The 22,659-nt window shown below is 43.8% G+C and overlaps 1 protein-coding gene across 9 annotated transcripts in view; it reads right to left on the minus strand.

Annotated features, from left to right (window-relative positions):
• Positions 1-22,659, minus strand: part of Anks1a (ankyrin repeat and sterile alpha motif domain containing 1A) — a 186,949-nt gene that overhangs the window by 69,426 nt on the left and 94,864 nt on the right. For all 9 annotated transcript variants that reach the window (XR_011372212.1, XM_070023927.1, XM_070023929.1 and 6 more), the window contains one exon: positions 14,657-15,249. Coding sequence is in view for 8 of the 9 variants with exons in the window: in XM_070023927.1 (XP_069880028.1) it covers positions 14,657-15,249 (593 nt within the window). In the remaining variant the exon portion in view is untranslated. The remainder of the gene's footprint in view (positions 1-14,656; positions 15,250-22,659) is intronic.

The following is a 22,659-nucleotide window of genomic DNA, read 5'->3' on the forward strand; positions in this document are numbered from 1 at the left end:
TGTTGACTCTTTGCTCTGATGAATAGGCTCCTACAAGGCCAGTAAATGGCTTCAAACACATAGAGCTGGCCAACGCTCTGTTTAGCTATGCATTTACTCTACTGTACCAAGTCCTTCTGGGGATCTGTGGGATGCAGGCAGCTACCTGGCCAGGAGCTGGTTTATTTTTCTGAGATACACTTACATCTTTTTGGCTCTTTTCTCTTTTTCAATCTAACAAAAGATTAGGGGCCAAGAAACAGTCCTGACTTACTTGTAGGGTCCTTGAAATAACACCCTCTGTCACATTATCCAGGGGGCTCCTATTGTCCCATTCTTCAGAAATGTTAACTATTTTATTTATGGGAGACAAGATAGGCAAAGAATGACATTTAAATACTAAGTTCTATCTCTTCTTTTCAAACCAGCACATTTTAGTAAAACAACAGTTTCAACTTTAAAAAATGAGAGAGTAAGCTGGGTCTTGGTGGCTCATGCCTGTAATCCTAGATACTCAGGAGGCTCAGATCTGAGGATCTTGGTTCAAAGCCAGCTTGGGCAGGAAAATCCATGAGACTCTTATCTCCAATAAACCACTCAGAAAGCCAGAAGTGGTGCTGTGGCTCAAGTGGTAGAGTGCTAGCCTTGAGCTGAAGAGCTGAGATACAGTGCCCAGGCCCAGATTTCAAGCCTCACAAGGGACAAAAAAAAAAAAAAAAGAAAAAGAAAAAGGAAAAGGGGGGGGGGAGCAGGGAAGGGAGAGAGAGGGAGAGAGACAGGGAGAGGGAAAGGGAGAGGTAGAGGGAGAGGGAGGAGGGAGAGGGAGGAGGGAGAGGGAGAGGGAGGGAGAGAAAGAGAAAACCTATCAAATTATGTGAGAAATCTGTAAAACATTAGCTGTACACTTCTCCCGATGTCTGTACATTTTTTGTGCTCCTATATGTAAAGCAAATTATTCCCAATATTTTTCACAAACCTTCAATTGTGGCATAAAAGGCTATTACTTATTATCAGAGAATAGGAAAAGGAAAAAAAATTCTAAGGATGAAGAGGAGAGAAGCTTAATTTTTACATTTTTCTCAAGAAGAAAAAAAAAAAAAAACTATCTAGGTTCAAGCACAGAAAGGCCTTCAGCAATCCAAGCCTTGAGAGCTTTTGAAGGATGTGACATTTTAAGGACTTAAAACATCCAACATCTCCCCATGCTTCTGAGGTCATTAATCTCTGCATTGCAGTTTAAATGCCCATTGTAGGCTGGGGAGCCTAAGGGCTCATGAAAATGTCATATGATTACTATACTGGAAAGGGTGCTAATCTGGCTGGGGAGACAGGCCATGCGCACATAGACAAGAGCAGCAATGCAGACAGTGCCAATCTAGTGCTTGAGGAGAGAGCTGCCACAGCAGACTGCTGTCTCAAGGTGGGAGGGGCAAGGTATGGCAGACAAAGGCAGCCATTCGCTCCCTAGGATGAGTCACCCCTCACTCTGAATAGCTGACTGCTCAGAGGTCTTGACAGCAGTCAATCTCACATCCACCCCTGTATGCTCTGCCCTTTAAGTGCACTTACTTCCATTTATGATTTTTATTTCTTCAAACTTACTTAATATTTGTCTCTCCCGTTAGACTTTAAATCACTCAAAAGCTGGGTATTGATCATGGTTACGATTTCATTTTGTATGCCCAGCCCTTAGAACAAAGCTAGGCACCTTAGAGCAAAGCAAGGCACACTGCAGGTCCTAATGCAAGTAGGGAAGAAATGAGAGAAAGCCTTTAGAGAAGGATCAATTTCAACAAAAACAAAAGGAGAATGGTATCACAAAAGGGGAAATGATATAAGCCAAAATGCAGAGGAAAAGAAAGTAAAGGAACTGATCAACATCAGAAAATAGGATGCAGACAAATGGTAGTTCCTGAGTCTGGACCTCAGGGTCTTCTCTGGAGAAATCACCAGCCCCAGGCTGGGGAGTACCAAGGCTGAAGTTGCAGTTGTAGCATCCTAGTGATCCAGGAAGAGGAGAATGGAGAGGAAGGAGAGATGCCAAGAAGAGACCTTGATGATTGACTCAGAGGGGCAAAAGGGAAAGAGTTCAGCATGGGCACACAAGGACTTGGAGTTATCTATACTCTGCAGGCTTTCTCAATCCTTACTTGTCCTATTGATTTCAAATAAAAACTTGGCACAAAGGCACCTGAAAATTAAGATCATGAGGAATGATGCTGAGGCTGAGAACTGCCCAAGAAAGATCTATTGACTCAGAGCAGGCCAAGTACTCTGCTAGGTGGAAAGCAGGCAGTCCTGGTATGTGATGGGGCACATGCAAACACATGCATCAATTTTGCCAAAAAGCACAGCAGGGAGAAGTTGAGTTGTACCTGCCAGGCAGGAATCACAGAAGGAGAGGAAGCTTTAAAAGGCTACAAGCACCTCCATTCCAAGCTCAGCTTTCCAAGTAGCCTCCTGATGGGGCGGAAGCAGCTCTAGGAGCATCATGCATACTGTCCTTGATTTGAGTTCACTGATGTACCTCTTAATTTTCCAAGTGAGTGAGACACATCTAATTCCTAGGTGAAGTGTTATCAGGCACCCCGTGACAAGTGAAATACACAATATAGTGTGCATTATGCTCAAGCATCTTTAACAGGGTCATACAACCTTAGGAGAACACTGAAGGACATATTCAGAGAGTGTGGGTGGGACCAAAGTAGTGGGAGAACAACATCTGAAGAGAAGGAGAAGGGGCACAAGGCACTGATTTTGGCTGGAAATGAGAAAAGATTTTCCATGATTTCACAAGAAATGGTGGTTGATTTGAAGTTTTCAAGAAGAAGCTGGCAAGCCATTTTTAGAGAACACGTAAGTGATTTTTATGTATAAGGGAGTTGGACTACATGGTAACTAGATTCCTTCCAATTTCCTAATTTAAAATTTGACAAAAATCCTCAGCTCACTTCAAGAGTCACTGAAGAAAAGTCTAACAGTCTTCTTCTGTCTGACACAGCAGTAAAAGGAAGGAAATGTTCTAAGCCTTAATAGTGAAAATGTCTGAACCTCATGCTTCTCCCAGGAGCCCCTTCTCCAATTGACTTTCCTTCACACATACAAATATTTTTCTGGAGTTGGAAGGGGAAAAGTAAGATAGTATTCCGATCCTTTGGATTAAAACACAAGCAATTAGTGCCAAAATGACATTTGTGCCAAGTTCTGAATACAATCTTGTTAAGACTTAATTGGCTTTTCTTTTCAACCTTAAGATCTTAGGCCAGTCATTTTACCTCTCAAAATTTTGGTATTGCTCAACTGGAAAACTGAATTAAACAGTGAGATAGATCAGAGCATTGCTTTAAAAAAAATCAACTCATACTACTCCCTGTAGCAAAAGAAATTCCAGCAGAAATCAATATTTAAACCTAAAAAGTGAAACCATAGAAGCACTAGAAGAAAATTAGAAGGTAGTTTATTTTGGAACCTAAAGGGAAGGTCTGTTTAACTAGGATACAAAATGCAGAAATCATTGAAAAAAAATGACACATTCAACTATAGAAAAAATGTGCTGGGTGCTGGTGGCTCATGCCTCTAATCCTAGCTACTCAGGAGGCTGAGATCTAATGATCACAGTTCAAGGCCAGTCTAGGCAGGAAAGTACACGTGATTCTTATTCCAATTAACTACTAGAAAACCAGAAGTGGCACTGTGTTTCAAAAGTGGTAGAATGCTAGCCTTGAAGCTCAGGGACGGTGCCCAGGCCCCCGAGTTCAGGCCCTAGGTCAGGAAGAAATAAAGAAAGAAAGAGAAGAAAGAAAAAAATAAAAAATGTAACTTTCTGTATGCTAAAAACCTGGATGCCTCTACACAATGTGAAAAACTTGAGATGGAAATGGTATTAAGGGTGGGTCAGAGGATGGAGATGCAGCTCTTGCTTAGTATGCCTGAGGTCTGGGTTCCATTCCTAGCACTGAAAAAAGAAAAAGAGGCAATAACAAAAACCCTTAAGATACCATAAAGCCAAAAACCAACTCATATCACATATAAAGGACTAATTTCTTCGAACATGAAGAACCTCTTACGAAACAGTAGGAAAGATAAATCATACAATAAAAAAGAAAAAAAGTTGAGCGCTGGTGGCTCATGACTATAATCCCAGCTACTGAGGAGGCTGAAATCTGAGGATTGTAGTTCTTTGAAGCTAGCCTGGGCAGGAAAGTCCAGGAAAAACCAGAAGTGGGGCTATAGCTCAAGCGGTAGAATGCTAGCCTTGAGCAGGAGTGCTGAGATAGCATCCAGGCTCTGAGTTCAAACTCTAGTGCTGGCACCAAAAACAAAACAAAAAAAGGAATCTAGAAAATGATGTTTTCAAATGTTTAAAAAGATGCCAACTTCATTCATAATAAGTGACATGCACTTTAAGACTAAAGGAAAAGAACATTGTTAAGCTGCATGGTGGTACCCATCTATAATCCCCACACTTGGAAAGCTGAGTCAGGAGGATGGCAAGTTTAAGGTTAGTGCGGGCTACATAGTCTCAAAAAGATACCCTCTCTGGCTGGGAAGGTGGCTCAGTGGTAGAGCGCTTGCCTTGCATGCATGAGGCCCTGGGTTCCATTCCTCAGCACCACATAAACAGAAAAAGCCGGAAGTAGCGCTGTGGCTCAAGTGGTAGAGCACTAGCCTTGAGCTGAAGAGCTGAGGGACAGTGTCCAGGCCCAGAGTTCAGGCCCCATGACAGACAAAAAAAAAAAAAAAAAGACATCCTCTCCCAAGCAAAAATAATGACAAAAAAGATAACATTGCCAATCTCTTCATGAAAATGAGATTAAAGGCTACTACGTTGGTCAAATATAGGAAAAGGTGGTTTTTTAAAAATATGCTATGGGTGAAAGAGCAAATTTAATATGCACCAAGCTGTTTCACAGCTGTTCAGCTACTAGAAATTTATCTTACTTTGTAAAGTATCTACATCTCAGCAATACTTTTTTAATTTTAATTTTTTGCCAGTCCTGGGGCTTGAACTCAGGGCCTGGGCACTGTCCCTGAGCTTCTTTTACTCAAAGTTAGCACTCTACCACATGAGCCATAGAGCCACTTCTGGCTTTTTCTGTTTATGTAGTACTGAGGAATCAAACCCAGGGCTTCATGCATGCTAGGCAAGCATTCTACCACTAAGCCATAATCCCAGGCTCAGTAATATTTTTAATTAACAAAATTTTCTAATGACAAGAAACTCTTAAATAAGTAATGGAATATTATAAACTATGAAAAAGAAAATTCTTCATATACTTAAGAGTGATTTTTTAATCTTAAGTATTTACATATCTGAATTGCTTATAAATACACAAATATTTCTGGAAGGATATTTTTTTAAACTATGGAGAACTGGATACTGTGAACAAGGAGGGAGGATTATTGTTCATTTTATGTTCTTTGGTGCTGTGTGTGTGTGTGCGTGTGTGCGTGTGTGCATGTGTGTGTGTGTCCTGTGACTTGAACTCCAGACCTGGGCACTGTTCTTGAGCTTTTAGCTCAAAGTTAGCACTTTATAACTTGAGACACAGCTCTAATTCTGGCTTTTTAGTGGTTTACTGGAGGTGAGAGGCTCAGAATTTTCCTGGCTTTGAACCACAATCCTCAGATTTCAGCCTCCAAAGTAGCTAGCCAGCAGCACCCAGCTTTTTGGTGCTTTAAAGTTTCAGCCATATTGCTGGGCATTATACCTATAATCCCAGTAACTGGGAAGGCTGAGGTGAGATAGGAGAACTCTCCTCACCTGCTATACCTCAAGTCTCACAGAGTTCTGTACTGCCCTGTGCCAGAACAGAGACAGCACTAGCTCCAGAAGGAGAATTTCTCCAGGATCCCACATTCCAATGTCAGCTATTTTCCAGTAGCAACCCCTAGACGGCATGTCCACATTCAACAGATATACAACACTCACGTGGTTTGGGGGATGTTCTGATTAAAATAACAAGATCCAAAGTGGAAAGGAACCAGAACATTTACAAAACATACCATTTAGTGTTTACTAAAGTCTCCTGGCTCTTGAAATCAGGGCAGCCAAAAACAGACTGCTAGACAAATTGTCATTTGCAGGCCCCTAGTGAGCTTAGGCAATTTACCACCTGTCCAGACAAACAAACAGGCTGCCTTGAGTTATGGACAGGTGGACCCTGTGGTGCCAGAGATGGGGTCATTAGAGCTTATGAGCAAGTTAGCAAGAGGCCCGGGGAAGATCTTCTTGGCACCTTGGGCCTGTCCAACATTGCTAGGCTCAAGCTTCCTTCTTACCCAGCAGCTACTCACTTGGTACTGTCAGAAGAAAGCATCAAAGGGGAAGAAAGCTGACAACGCAGAGGAACAGTAGGCAGGGAGGGCCTCCCACTGAAACACAAGCCGAGATTAGAGAGCACAGCTTTGAGAGTGCTAGCCCAACACCATGGGCCAGAAAACAGCAGTCCAAAATACGCCCAAGTGAGGGCCAGATTAATTACTTTCCTGCACTCAAATCCATATCTAGATATATAGAGCTATAGATATCTAAATCTATCTATCTATCTATCTATCTATCTATCTATCTATCTATCTATCTATCTATCTATCTATCTATCTATCTATCTATCTATCTATCTATCTCCATCTCCCTTTCACTCTCTCTCTCTCATGCAAACACACATAACACAGACCATCTTTAACTCCCTCCAAAACAACCTGCTCTAAGTCTGCCCAGGGCCAGAGAATGTCTAAAGACACCATCATCCCTCTCTGAGATCTGCTGCAGCTGTGTGTCTGGAACCACAGCTTGGCTCCTGAGATGAAGTAAGATGTACCTGTCCAGTTACTTGTGGCTACGGCCCTCCAGGGATCAGTCAATCTCTGGGCTCCACATAGAGTTGCTGATGCCTGAATTCACCTCCCGACTCCTTCTAGTAATTGTTGTCCTCCATGCACTGGACCTCCTGCTGTCTACAGTCCTGCCATCCTTGGCCTTAATAATTTTGAATTCCTTCCCCTTGCCTTAGAATTCTGGAGATGAGATTTGATTTCTGCTTTAACTGTATGATCGTCACATATTCAAATGTATTTCCTCAGATAATGACCCAGACTTCTCCTCTTCAGAATTCCCAATGACCCTTGCCCAGGAGGATGACAAGGATGATTAAGTTTGAGAAAGTCTTAGAAATTCCAATCTCATTCTAATTCAACATAGCTTTAAAAAATGCACATATGTATATACTCTTAAAGAAAAAAGTCATCCTACACGCTTAAAAGAATCAGAAAAAAAGCAAGGCAGCATTGGTAGGAAAGAAAGGGAAGGTTAAAAGTGAAAGTCAAGTTGTAAGAAATATTTCTATGACAATGTAAGTGTAAGACAGAATTTTAAATTTCTCTTACAACAGCAATGGAGAGAAAGTAGCTCCGGTCCCTCAACCTCCCCTCCCTTCCCCTCCACCTCCAGGCCTGCCCCAACCTTCCCTCCCTTCTCCTCCACCTCCAGGCCTGCCCCCTTACCAGAATCTCCCTCCCTGTCCCAGATTTATTTCCCCATGAGCAATCTTAGCACCACTGAGCATGATGTAAAATTTCTTATTTATTCTTTTTCATTTCTCTTTCCCATAAAAGTAAGGTTTTGTCTGGTTTGTACATTGCTGAGTCTCCAGCACTTACAACAGTGCCTAGGCCAGGCAGGCACTAAACAAACTGGCTGAATGAATGTGTAATAATAGATACAGTTTTTCAATTTTATATTATTATTAATTATGTAGCAATACTTTATGTCTCAGACATACTTTCTGCTTAGAATAAAGTAAGACAAACTAGTATTCACTAAGTCTTATAAGCTCAGTCTAATGTCTATTGCTAACTAACACTAGAGGAACAAAAAGTGAAGATACAAAACCAGAATGAAAGTATATGAGCCAGCATGATGATTCTCGCTTGTTATTGCAGCACTCCACCTTAAAGTCCAAAAGATGTGTGTGTGTGTGTGTGTGTGTGTGTGTGTGTGTGTGTGTGTGTGTGTGTGTGTGTGTGTGTGTGTGTGTGTGTGTGTGTGTGTGTGTGTGTGTGTGTGTGTGTGTGTGTGTGTGTGTGTGTGTGTGTGTGTGTGTGTGTGTGTGTGTGTGTGTGTGTGTGTGTGTGTGTGTGTGTGTGTGTGTGTGTGTGTGTGTACCCAGTCTCAAATGAAAAAGAAAGGGGAAGAAAGGAAAATTCTTGTTTTGCTGGCAAACTCTCGAATCCCACAGACAGCCTCTGAGGGTCTCACTGGGGTCCTGCTGGCTGTGGTGCATAGGACTGGACTACACTGGAGGGGGCAGGCAGTGCAGGTGCTGACACAGTCCCTGTAAAGAATATAAACATGGAAAACACTAGCATAAACATTAAAAAGAAAGCCAGAAGAAACATATGTGGCAGAGAGAGGGCAGAAAAATGGGAAATAGAATGAGGAAAGTTAGAGGAGGAAGGGAGCTGGGCAAGAACCCAGAAGAGGGAAGAACAAAAGGGGAAAAATGAGTGAAGGGAGGAATAACAAGGAGAAACCCCTGAGAAGCTGATGACCTTGACTGGCTCCCAAGGACAGAAGGAGATTAACAGTCTTCCCAGCAAAGTTAACTACAAAGCCAGGACTGGCCTAGCTTACCCGGCAACCCCCCCCCCCCCCCATCCCATGTTTCTTCTGTGACCATTAAGGGCAGAAGTGCATAATGTAGGTGTGTTTTTATCAGTCTAAGCTAACAAAAATCACTTGACCTGATAGAAAGGCTGAAGTGGAGGGCTGCCTATAAAATAAGTGAAATTAAAAAAAGAATGAACAGACCACCAAAGGACTAGAGGATGTTTCCTTAGGATAAAGGCTGTGACTCCACTGTATGCCAGGAAGCAACTTAAATAGACATTCCAGGCTCCAATCTGTCCCCAGAGGTGGGAGCGTCACATTCTTGTTTAGAGTAGGAGAGCTCTGCTCAGTAAAAAGGGATCTTGTTTACAGAGTAAGAACAATGTACACTGTAGAAATGTGTGTGGGAAGCTCAGCAGTTATCAGTGGTAGCTCAAATCTGGGGAAGTTACAGCTATGCCATTCTTTCTGTATACCCAACCCTCAGGGGTTAAAAGCAGCCAAAGCCTCCCTGGAGCTGAACCAATCATCTTTCCTCTTGATGACATCATGCCTTTAATGGGACAGTGCTGCAAAGGGCGGCTAGGGACTTGGCTGGAAGGGTGCCCTCCCTGCTGGGGCACTTCACATCTCAAGAGCCCAGGATCCCCTCGGCTACCATTTCAGACAAGGCCAAGATATTCCCAAAACAGACATTCTTAACCAGAAATTATTCTTGGCTTATGCAAAATGCATACAAAGCATGTCCCTGCTCTTCACCCATTCCCCGCTTGTTTAATATTTATGAAAGCTTATTACAAAACATAGATTTATCACTTAAGCCTTCAGCCAAGTCTGAAATGACTCAGATGTTTATGCGGAGTAGACAAGCAGCCTTCTGTGGTTTTCCCTTTCATAAACTTCAATCCATTCAAAGACAGGTATGAGAGAGACCTAGCTGACCCAATGGACTTTATACATCCAAACCACAACCCAACCAGAAAGTTATTCTTGTTACTCCTACAGCCAGCCCTTGATATCCAAGGGTTCTGGATCTTCAGGTTCAAAATACCACAGATGGACAATTTTTGGAAAGCAAAAAAGTTATTTGTACTGTACATGTATGGACTTTTTTCTTAATATTTTATAAACTGTACAGTAAAATAATTATTTATGCAGCTTCCTGAGTGGCCAAGGCTTCCAGTCCAAGTCCCCAGCTTCCTGAACTGCCAAACCTTCCAGTGCATTGCAAATGAAAACTAGTTTCTGATGAACATGCTACAGCCATGTTTACAGCACACAACCATCTGTGCTTTCTGAGAGGTGACAAGCACTGGGTCTCTACAGGAAAAAGATGTCACATTCTAACTGGGCAAAGGAAGGAGCTTGATAAGGGGATTATTATTTATGTAAGTTTAAGTAGGATACAGGAAGAGCAACAAGGGAAGGGAGCTAGTCAAAATGAGGAGCTCCTGGCTGGGAGAAGAACAGGAGGAAACTACTTATTAGAACCTGGACAGAACTGCTATTAGGAATGTGGCCTTCGGTAGAAGGACATAGCCAATAGAACATTCTCTCAGCCTATTACTGCAGGGCACATAGGCAGGTAGAGAGAAGGGAATGGACTGAAAGGCAGGTAGAAAATAGTAACTACAGCATCTAATGGCCAGACGATAGTTTAAGCAATGAGCCAGCCAACCTTATGATATAACCATACTACTGATTACTGAGCCTTTCAGAATAAAGATCTGAGAGGAATAGGAGGTGGTGTGATGGCAAAGCATTTGCCTAGCATGTGGGTGGCTCTGGGCTCCATCTCTAACACATTTTCTTTTCCTTAAAAAGAAGCTGGGTACCAGTGGCTCATGCCTGTAATCCTAGATACTTAGGAGGCTGAAATCTAAGGATCACATCTGAAGCCAGCCCAGGTAGGAAAGTCTGTGAGATTCCTATATCTCCACTGAAGCACCAAAAAAAAAAAAGAAAAACAGTGCCCAGGTCCAGAGTTCAAGCCCCATGACTGATTTAAAACAAAAAAGAAAGAAAGAAACTTTAAATGTGGTCAAGGAAACTGTCTGGGAAGGGAGAGTGATAGGAGGGGGTCTGAGTCTGATGAAGGTACATTGTATACATATATGGGCGTGTCACGATGAAATCCCTATACAACTAATTAATGCTAATAAAATGTGGGAAAAATACTTACATAGGCAGGAAGTGAGAAAAATCACCTGCATCCTTCTATGAATAAACCATGTTAATATTTGATTTGGGACCTTAGTATATTTATTGATTTGTAATATTCTTACCTAATTACTACACATTGCAGATACCATGACAGGATATATAATCAGAATTCTAATCTTTTTATTTAGTTATTTTTTGGTGCCAGTTCTGGGATTTGAACGCAGGGCCTAGGTGCTGTCCCTGAGCATTTTTGCTCAAGGCTAGTGTCTACCACTTGAGCCACAGCTCCACTTCCGGTTTTCTGGTAGAGGTAAGAGTCTCACAGACTTTTCTGCCTGGGTTGGCTTTGAACTGTGATCCTCAGATGTCAGCCTCTTGAGTAGATAGGATTACAGGTGTGAGCCACCAGCACCTGTCTGGCTTAAAGTTTCTTTTATATGCAGACTGACTCTCAGTTTACCTTCTAGTATGCCCCAAGGGTGAAAACTGGAGCTTGAGTTAGAGGCCTTCTTAGGCTGAGCTCTTTAAAAGGCAAATGTCTTATTACTTCTTTGATACCAAAACTATAAGAAGAATGCTACTACCACTAATGGATACTATTTTTGAGGACTGACACTAACCTGGAAATCCTCTGGTCCAGGGCAGTTCAATAGGGCTGTGTTAAACCAACAATAATAAACATGGTCCATATCTATTAGTCAGGTATGTTTCTCAACTAGAGGACATCAGCCCAACCAACTGGTGGCCACTATGTAGACAATGGGTTGAAAAATGGGTTACTCTCTAACCTCTCTTAGGAGCTGTCTACTGACTTTCCCCGACTGGGGGTCTGTTCTCTCTGATGTGGGGGCAGGTCTATGCAGGACAAGCATCAGCCAAAGGGCATGAACTCCTCTGCTTCCAGTCACATGTTACCTCCAAACCCCTGAGGACTACCACCAGGGTACTGCCTTACCTAAAGTCAGAACCCATTCCAGGCCTCTGTTCCAATTCTCCACACCTCCAGGCAAAACAATAACATTAATATCTGCCAGGGACTCAGAAATTTATGCACGCCAGTAACTGTGTATTTAAACACTCTCTTACTTTATAAAACACTGAAACACAAACCTGACAGCCTGTTTCACACATAACAAAAGTGACCTAGAGGCTTAGTGAGCCCATCCATGTACCAAAGTGGAGTTGATGGTGGTGCCAGCCCATCTATCCCTATACTACCTTCTAGGAGCACCTGTCAGACTCACCATAGGACTCCATCAGTGCTGGGATCACAGCTGACTGAGGAGCCTTCCTCTTTCCCAGGTCTCATTGGGGAGCTGGGCTGAGCCCAATCTCTATTAGAATAGTTTTCCCCACTTCCTGAGGATCAGGAGTTTGACTAAGAAACAGCCTGCACAGGGTAAGTCAAAGCAACCGTCATACACTGGGCAGGGTGGGACATAGTCATTAACCAAGGCTTTTCTTTCTTTAAATGAAAGCTTGCCAAAGGCTTGAGTTTAATGCCAGTCATTAAAAGAAACTCCTGAGTTAGACTCCAAGTATACTGTGACTCAAAAACAATACTGAGGGTCTTGAGGTTACCTGAGGGTGAGCTTGCCTAGCATGTATGAGGCTCTGTGTTTAATCCCAAGTACTGTCAAAAAAAAAAAAAAAAGAAAGAAAAGAAAGAAAGAAAGAAAGAAAAGAAAAGTTACAAGGTTACCTTAGAGTCCTACTGATGTTAACTAAGCAATTCTCAATCTTCTAAATTCTTTCCAGTAAGACCTCAGTTGCCTTTAATATCTTTGAATTTGCCTCTGAGACCCCAGGTAACCACACAACTGGCCCTCATCACCTAGACCTTCAGGATCCCCTGGCTCCCCACAACCAGGGAACTATAGGAGTAATCTCCACCTGCAAAAGTGGTGTCAACACATGAACTTTTCCATATTAAGGAGCAGAAAAGAAACTACCTATGAGCCCAAATGAATAGCATCAGCCAGGTTGGGCTCTTGTCTCAGTGGTTTTGCTTCTTTTCCAGGAGAAAATGGCAGAACCTGTAGAATTCCTGGCAATGCAGCATGCTAACAGGACATGAATAGGCTGCAAAGAATCACCAAGTGCCATGACCTTTCAAGGAAGAGTGTGCTGTAAGGAAGCAGCAACAGATTCCATTGGCACTTTTGAAGAATCTGGGGATCCTGCCTCCTAAATATCACATCAGCTACTTATCTCTTAGCCTCAAGTTCAAGGTTCTTGTGCAGTCTGCTTCAAATCTTGCCTCCTAACTTTCCTTCTTATTCTCCCTTATGGACACTCAATACTATAGAAACCAAATGACCTCAACTTTCCCTGATTCATGATGTTGTCTCTACTGGCTATTCTCTCTCCTCATCCTGTTACCTTCAATCTGGTTTGAGGCACAGTAGGAATTAATTCTTTCATTCCATGTCCAATTCCACCTCTCTGTGTTCTTTCTGGAAGCCTCCTTCCACCCTCACACATCTCTCTCTGCAGGCTGCACTGCTCTTGACAAGTTCAGAGCATACCTCATAGATCTCCATCCTAATCCTAAATGCTTTGTACTGTAGTTGACTGTAAGTTATCAAAATTCTCTCTCTCTCGTCTGTCTCTCTCTCACACACACATACGCGTGCACACACACACACACACGTGTGTGTGTGTGTGTGTGTACGTGTGTGTGTGTGTGTGTGTGTGTGTGTGTGTGTGTGTGTGTGTGTGTGTGTGTATGTAATCTCCTAAGGGATCCTGGGAGCTACCTCACTCATGGTGATTTTCCATTAGTGGCTGGGCATCTGGTATAGACTCACCAAGTCTTTGTTGATAAGTAATGAAATCTTTTTGTGCTGGATTTCTGTCTCTAACTAAACAGAGACCTAAGCTGCATCTTATCTGGAGATAACAGTGTTAAGGGAATTGCCCCCTCCCTGTTCCCACCCTGGGAATGGGATTGGCTTTCGTTTATATAACTTTGGAGCGTCAACCCAACATAGTTGGGTTGGGCCTTAAGTCCACAGAATATACAAATGGCCATGACAACTGTAGTGTGCCCTCCTTGTGGAGAGCTAAATGCATCTCAAGATTACTCCTGGGAGGCAGGCTGAGTCCACTTTAAGGGTAGCTCCCTCCCAGCAAGAAGCTTACAAGGGTGGCACTCCAACATTCTCTGGTGTTTACCAATCTCTCACATGCATTCTTCTACCCAGTCACACATGCCACAAGTCACTGAGAAATATCTGGATACATAGTTCCAACTATTCTGTGACAATGGTTATGAAAGGAACCTGGACCTCCCACTGCAATTTTTTTTTTTCCTGGCCAATCTTAATTTGAACCACCAAGCCCTGTGTCTCACCAACCCAGGAATGTGGGATGGGCAGGACGCTTTTGCTGGGAGAGACATCTGGTTTTCCAGGGGAACACAGCAAGAATAATCACAGTAGCCCAGAATAGAAAAACCCCACTCTGACATCCTTTCAGCAGCTTGTCCCCAAGTCTTCTCTCTCCCTGTGTCCACACCTAGGTTCCTGCTAACCCTGGGTCTTCCCTCTGCTTCTAGAACAACTCATAAGAAGAGTTCAAGCCCTTCTGGTACCTTAAGGGTAAGCATGATCTCCCAATAGGGCTTATGGGCTCCAAATGTTTTCAAATAGCATGTCATTTCTAGGAACCGTCCCTCCCTCAGCCCTGCTCTGCTGAGGCCTCCACCCTCAAGTTTAACCATTCATAGACCTGTCCTCCGTGACCCAGGCTCTCTGGGATCTGCCATCCTCATTACTGGCAGAAACACACTAGGCATGGAATAAAGGAACCAAAGCAACCTTGGCCCAGATCCTGGTCCCAAGAGCTGTGGTGGGCTACGTTGGGCCTGACCAGCCCAGTTCTGTGACGTCACGTCGGCCTTACCTCATCCCACTCCGAGGCAAAGGATGGTGACTTCTCCAGCCTCTTCTTCCCAATGCTACAGTTGGACAAAGACTCACTCCGGCTCCCCATTGTAGCGTCCTCGGTAGGTGAGCAGGTCAGGAGATCAGAGTCAGACTTGGACAAACTGCGGCTGAGTTTGAGCTCAGCTTTGGCTTTGCTAGTGGGAGGGGCTCGGCTTCTGGCCCCGCTCCGGTCTCCTTCTTCTTCAGTACCACCAGGGTGCAGAGGTGCTATGAGAGTCAAAGTCTCAGGGTGCGCTCGGCTGTTGGTAGAGGAGGGCAGGCCTGCTGGGTAACCTACTCGGTTGCTCTGGTCCAGGATGCAGGGCTGGGGGTCTCCAGGAGTGTGCAAACTGGTCTCCTCTAGTTGCATGCTGGCCTCGTGGCAGGCGCCCTGCTGGGGGGACTCGTCTGGATAGTTTTGGCTGGTGGCAGAAAGCAGCTGGAAAGGGTCCTGCCCCACCTCACATACTGGGGAGGAGCCGTGGAGGAGACCTGAGAACTGCTCTGGGACCTGCCCGTCCTGCCCCTCTGCAGAGTCCTGGCTCCGGCTACTGCTGCTCCGCCTGTGGTCTTGGAGTGGACGGAGAGAAATAAAAAATTAAACGTGGCAAAAATCAACAAAGTTCCAATGCAGCAAGCATACAGCAGAGCAGAATAATTCCAAAACAGACAGGAAGAGAAAGAAGCTGGACGGGCTAGGAACAGCGGGGAGAGAAAGGAGAAGGAAGAAAACAGTTTCATATTGTTCTTCATGTTTAATTTGTACCCAAAGTCAGAGCATTTATGAAATTCCAAACACTGGCCTGATTAATACTATCTGGCAGCCATCCCTGTTGTAAGATCTCCGTTAACATTAACGACCAGACCTTGCTATATAAGGCGAGGAGAAGTGCTAAGTATATCCTACAGAAAGGACACAAGTAAGGACAGAGTAAGTGAACATGGAGAGAGGGAGAGAGAGGAAGAGGGGGGGAGAGAGGAAAATGGAGGGAGAAAGAGAGGGAGACAGAGAAACAGAAAGAGACACACAGACGGACAGACACACACGCACAGAAAGAGAGAACACAAGCAGCAGACTCACTCCTGGAACATCTGATACATTTCCATAAAGGCCAAAGTGTTATTTAGAGCCACCCACCCTCCTTCCTCTGGCAAGCAGCAACAGAAGGAAAAAAAAAAGAGGTCATGATCCACAACCTGCAACTTCTGGAATTCCTTAACTGAAAGTGCAAAATGAAACAGCAGAGAAATAACTGCTTCCTTCCTTGGAGGAGGCCATTCAGTTCCACGCCTCATCCTTCCTTCCTTCCTTCCTTGGGGAACACACACTTTTTCTTTGCTTTCTTTTTTTTTTTTTTCTTTGAGAATATGCACATCTCACTCCTGCCAAAGCCGCCCAGCTGCTCATATTTGTTTAAGTTTAACCTTAGTTGATCCAGTGAAAAAACGAAATGGTCTAATTTGTCAATGCCAGGAGACATTTGCAGTCCTCTGGAGACCTCCCCAACATCCTAGAAATCTGACACGGCTGGCTCACAAAGCCAACGACTACTGTACACTCAGAGACTTCTGCCCTGAAGTAGCACTAAATTGACTAAATCTGTGTCTCAGATCAGCACACACTGGGACACCCAGAGGTTTTCCCTGAAAGAACTCAGTCCATGAAAGACCTGCCTGAATGCTAAGCAAAAGCTATGCCTACTCTAGCACCAGGTCACATTCCAAAGCTTATTTTCTTTCTAAGTAGCACATGTACTGAATAACTACCTACTTTGTCCACCCAAGAACTGATGAATTCTGAGATCAGAAAACTTTAGAGCTGAAAGTGTCAAGTACTTTCACAGATGAAGAATATGCTGGCAGTGTTGTATCCAAAGTGGTGGGGGTGGGGAGGAGTTCGAAGTTCTGGCTATGCTCTGGGCTGGGCTGTTCTACAGCTGTGTGGCCTTGGCAGTGGTGACTTTATCCTTTATTTTACTGAGCCCCCACATCTAAAATAATGAGTTGGACTACATGATCAATACAATATAAATCCGTGTACTGTTATGAGAGTGATGACAGCCCTAGTCCCCAGCAGGCCACGGTGACAAACCTCTCCCCCTTGGGGATGCTACACAGCTCTGCCTGGCACCTATCCTACTGTGTGTACAACAGCACTACTTTCCCTCTGCTCGAAGCCCTGAGACCCTTTCTGGAAGTTCAGTCTTCAAGTGGAAAGCTAGTCAGGGAGGAGGGGTAAAAAATGAATAGCAGCTTGCAAACATGATGCCCACCATGCAAACGTGACATTGCCGTCCCACAGCGCTGGGTCTCCCAACAGCCATCTCTGTCAAGGAGGCTGAATTTCTGCGGTCTGAGCTGCTTCCCCAGACGCATGGCTCAGTCTCCACAGCTTTTGGCAAAGCTGCAGAGGCAGCAGAGGGACAGCCGGTTCTCACCCCTGATGGCTGGTTAGTAGCCCACAGGAGCCCACAAGTATGAACTTTGCCGCCTCCCTCTTCTGTACTTGACCTCTTTGGAACTTTCATACCCCCAACTCATAAATCCTGCACCACAAAGGTCAGGTCCTGAGCAATGAACAAGCCCTCAATAACTGGAATCAGTTCTCTAGGGAAGGAATGCTGAGAGCATGAGTTCCATTCAGCTTAACTATGGGTTCAGGAAGCCATAACTCCATGACTTTGAACACCCTTTATAACAACTGTCAGCCAGTATAAAGCTGCCTAGTGATATTGCATGTTGGGACCACAAAGTGAATGATACATGACCATCTAAGAGTGGATCAGGTCAAAAGTACTTGCTCAGAGCCAACCAGGCTGCAAAATTTGCCATCTATGGAACTAGATTGTAATGGTCAGCTGTCTACAGATCCTAGTCCAAGGTGCAAAGTCCCTCTGACAGCATGTGAATGCAAGAGAACCCTGGCACAGGAGCACAGGCTCTTACTTCCTACTCCTCTGCTTCAGCTTCTAGCTCTGTATGTCTGTGCGTGTGTACACGCATTCGCATGCACGCACTGATACTGATACTGAGACTTGAACTCAGGGCCTGTGTACTGCTCCTTAGCTTTTTTTTTTTTTTTTTTTTTTTTTTACTAAAAGCTAGCACTCTACCACTTGAACCACAGCTCTATTTCTGGCTTTTTGGTAGTTAATTGGAGATAAGGTCTCATGAACGTTCCTGCCCAGGCTGGCTTCAAACCATGATCCTCAGATCTCAGCCTCCTGAGTAGCTAGGATTACTGGCATGGGATATCAGTGCCCAGCTCAGCTTTTATCTTCTTTTTAACAGTTTGTAGGAGGCGATAACCAGCAGGAAAAGAATATGAGAGCCAACAGGCTGCTTGGCTCGCCCTGCTTGGTGGCCCTCAGAACCCAGGCCACATAGAATGTTCTGCCTGCTGCTGTAGGAGCTGACAATGAAAGCCCTGTCAAACAGCAACTCATTCATGCCGACCATCAATGAAGAAAGGGAGGCAGATGCCAAGAACTCAATCCCAGAGAGATGCCAGGAAGGAAGTGGGCAGAAAGAAGGAATGGAAACTTATGGAGGAAGGAAATATTACAACTCTAAGAGTTCCATCACAGAAACCAATATATCATGGATTGTAAGCCTCATGCAAAGAGAATTATAGCTCACTCAGGCAATTCCCTAGGATAGATACCTTGCTTTCTGAAAAGATCATCAAGATGTAAGAACCTTAAGATCTGTGTGAGGTTTTTTTGTTTCTTTTTACTCCTTTTTTTTTAACTGTATTTTTTTTTTTTGTCTTTTCTTTTTGGTACTGGGGATCGAACCCAGGACATTGCACTTGCTAGGCAAGCGCTTTGCCACTGAGCTACATCCCAGCCCACTGAGCTACATCCCAGCCCTCCTTTTTTTTTTTGAGACCTAGTTTTGCTGTCTAACTCAGGCAAACAATGAACTTGTAATCCTTCTACCTTAGCCTCTCAAGTATTGGGGATTATAGGCAAGAAATCACTGTTTCTCAGTGGCCTCTTTCTTGGACAAAGTCAGGATAACAGTCTCTAAGGAGTAGACAGTAATAATGTAATATAGGGTTAAGAGAAAAATATATAATCAAGAAGCAAATTATTTGAAAACTTCTGTCTTATTAGTCTCGCCTGTAATTTTGGGATCTTAATAATACTTTTTTCATAGAACTGTTGTGAGAATAAATTGCACATATAAAGCATTTAGATCCACACCAAGTTCTCAATAGACATCAATAATCGCCATGATTTCCCATGCAGGATCCATTACAACATACAGTCTTATAGGTGAGATGGGCTACCTCTCCTCTCCTCACCGGGCTGTCACAGGATCATCGGACACTATATACAAAAGTGCTTTGAAAGTGTAAAGCACTTCTGAATAGCCATTACTTTTATCATTTTTACAATTTTCAATAGCAGAGAAAGGGACAGAAGGTGACATGGAGAGAGAAAGTTGAAACAATGACACCAGGCCCAGAACTGCTGCTGTAACCACTGATCTCACCAATAAGCATGTACTATGTATTTCACAGATGACATAAAGATAAAGACACCATGCCTGTCTCAGTGGGCTTACCAGCTGGCCTTGTAGTAGTCAGTCCTTGCCAGGCTTGAAAGGAAGTAGACTATACATTATAAAAGGTAGAATACACCTCATGCCAAGGACTCTGCAGTGGCAGAAGAGAGCCTGAGGCTTGAGTTCTTCCTTCTGAGGACCTATCCTACTTCCCTCAGCCCTTACAGTTGGCCCTTCTACGAGAGACACAAGAAACCTCACACAGGAAGGGAGGGCTGTTTCAGATGCTCTACTGAACAGAACACAACAGTAAGCTAATCCCAAAGCCCCATTTTGTGTGTGTGTGTGTGTGTGTGTGCGCGCGCGCGTGTGTGTGTGCGTGTGTGCACTATATCCAGTCCTTCTGGTGTCCCTTCTTTTTGAATAGGAATCTTTTTGCCTAGGTGGGCCTGGACCACAATCCTTCTGTTTATTTATACTTCCCCTGTAGCCTTTGTAGTTTGGGTAACAGTTATATACCACCATATCTGGCTTTTTTTTTTTTTTTTTTTTTGCCAGACCTGGGTCTTAAACTCAGGACCTGGGCACCGTTGCTCAGCTTTTCTGCTCAAGGTTGGTGTTCTGCCACTTGAGCCACACCTCTACTTCCAGCTTTTTGCTGGTTAACTGAAGATAAGAGTCATGGACCTTCCTGCCCTGGCTGGCTTCAAACTGAATCGCCAGATCTTAGCCTCCTGAACAGCTACAACTACAGATGTGAGCTACTGGCACCCAGCCACATCCAGCTTCTTATGGTTAAAATGAGGTCTTGTAAATTTTTTTTTGGGGGGGGGGGGAGGAGGGAGAGGAAGAGGAGTCCAAGAGGCCTCTAACCAGGATCCTCTAGATCTCTCCCTACAATCCCAGCTACTCAAGAGGACTGCAGATCTAAACCACTGTTCCCACCATTAACTTCTGATATTTATTTATGCTGGGTGTTTATGTTCCTTTTACCCTGTGAGCTGAATAAACAAGGGTTGTCTGTGTAGCGTTTTAATTATTGTGATGATACATAGGAATCTGGATGGCTTGTGAATAATAACACTTTAACTTTTGCACATTTTCAGTCACCTATATCCATTTAAATGAGGGCTGGAAATTAGCACTGGGTTATACAGACATTGCTGAAGACTTAGATAAGACAGAAACACAGAATCTAATCTGGTCCACAGTGGCCTGAGAAAGAAAACAAGGGCTGAACTGAGATTCAAGAGGCCCAGGTTATAGTATCAGCCTTGTGATTATTGCTCTGTGAGTCTCTTTGGAAACATAAATGACTGGGATAACTAGGTTTGTGATTTAGGATGGTCTGAACCTATGATCAGATGATCTCTATGATCCCTTTGAGTCCTATAATGTTAAAAATGTGAACAGCAGCAGGACTTCTGATGAATGGTTTAGTCTCAAGGTTAAAAACACAGGTTTTAGATTTAGTCAGACCAGGTCTTAAGTCCCAGCTCTAATGCCTATTTTGCAGGGACAAGCACCACAATACCCTGAAAAATTGTCTTGAGATTTACAATGATACAATCGGTCTGAATCAACTCAGCACGGTGGCTGGCCCCCTAAGAAGCATTTAGTAAATGGGAGTTGCTAGCATTATCATTTTCATTCACAGCCACTTCCTAGCTGTTCTTCATGCTAGCATTGTCTTCATGTGAACACTGCGTATGGAGGCTGCTTTCCTTCCCTCTCCTTGCCCCCAACTCTACAAAAAGAAATTGGTTTCTTCTAAGTAGCTCTGTAAACCAGATGGAATAAAACCCAAATACCAGGGAAGAACCAGTAGCCTGGTTGCCAGTTTGGTCCAGACAGGAAATAGTAGTAGTGAATCTTTAGGTTGAACCATCTCTACTCATCCTGTTGCCCACTGGGACCTAAGACTGTTTCACACTGACTCAGTCCTGATTACCTCAGTACCTTATATTCCCATTTACTTGAACTCCTCCTGAAGGTCTGTTCACTTGACCTCGGGCCTATTTTTCACTATACCAGCTCTGCTGTATCAGTTTCCAAACAGTCGTGATATCTAAGTGCCTAATTTAACAGCACACTTGCCTCCTTTGTTCCCCCTTGATCTTCTGCCAGTTCCAATACTGGTACTCACAAACATTTGCTTTCTCTTCTGCAGTTGTTGGAATGTTGAGCCTTTTTAAATAAGAAACAACTGACTGAGTTCCCTAGCAATTTGTCTAACTCAGCTGGCTTCTCATAGTGAGCATTATTAAATACTAATTATTCTGTCCAGACACTATGGTAAGAAATTTCTTTTTAAAGTTCATAATGAACATGAAATAAGAATTGTTATCCTTTTTTTACATGTGGAAATTGAGGCTTAAGAAGTTCAATGATGGAAGTGGTGCTGTGGCTCAAGCGGTAGAGCGCTGGTCTTGAGCTGAAGAGCACAGGGACAGCGCCCAAGCCCAGAGTTCAGGCCCCAAGAACGACCAAAAAAAAAAAAAAAGAAGTTCAATGACACTGGTGCACTCAGAATGTTTAGCACCTCAAAAAAAAAAAAAAAAAAAAAAAAAAAGTAGCCATGCACCAGTGGCTCATGCCTATAATCCTAGCTACTTAGGAGGTTGAGATTGTAGTTCAAAGCCAGCCTGGGCAGGAAAGTCTGTGAAACTCTTATCTCCAATTAACCACCAGAAAACCAGTAGGGGCATTGTAGCTCAAGTGGTAGAGCTCTAGCCTTGAACTGAAGAGCTCAGGGACAGTGCCCAGGCCCAGAATTCAAGCCCCACAACCGACAAAGAAAAAACAAAGTTCAATGACTCCTTCAAGGTCAACAGCCTATAAGTGGGAGATTAAAATTTTAAATGTAGGAGGCTGGGCACCAGTGGCTCATACCTGTAATCCTAGCTATTCAGGAGGCTTCGATCTGAGGACTGTGGTTCAAAAAGCCCAGACAGAATAGTCCTCATGGGACTCTTATCTCCAATTAACCACTCAAAAACCAGAAGTGGCGCTGTGGCTCAAGTGATAGAGCACTAGCACTAGCACTAGCGCACTAGTAGTAGAGCAAAAGAGCCCAGGGTCAGTGCTCAGGCCCTGAGTACAAGCCCTAAAACTAACCCCCCCCCCCCAAAAACAAAAAACAAAAAACAAAAAACAAAAAAAACGACGAGCGCTGGTGGCTTATGCCTGTAATCCTAGCTACTCAGGAGGAAATCTGAAGATGGCAGTTCAGTGCAAGCCTGGGCAGGAAAGTCAGTGAGACTCTTATCCCAATTAACCACCAGAAAACTGGAAGTAGCACTGTGGCTCAAGTGGTAGAGTGCTCACCTTGAGCTGAAGAGCTCAGAGACAGCGCCCAGGCCAAGTTCAAGCCCCAGGACTGACCATAAAAAAGAAAGAAGAAAGAAAGAAGGAAAAAGAGAAAGAAAGAAAGAAAGAAAGAAAGAAAGAAAGAAAGAAAGAAAGAAA

The sequence above is a fragment of the Dipodomys merriami genome, unplaced genomic scaffold (genome assembly GCF_024711535.1).
Source record: "Dipodomys merriami isolate MVZ:Mamm:240054 unplaced genomic scaffold, mDipMer1.0.p SCAF_16, whole genome shotgun sequence".
NCBI lineage: Eukaryota > Metazoa > Chordata > Mammalia > Rodentia > Heteromyidae > Dipodomys > Dipodomys merriami.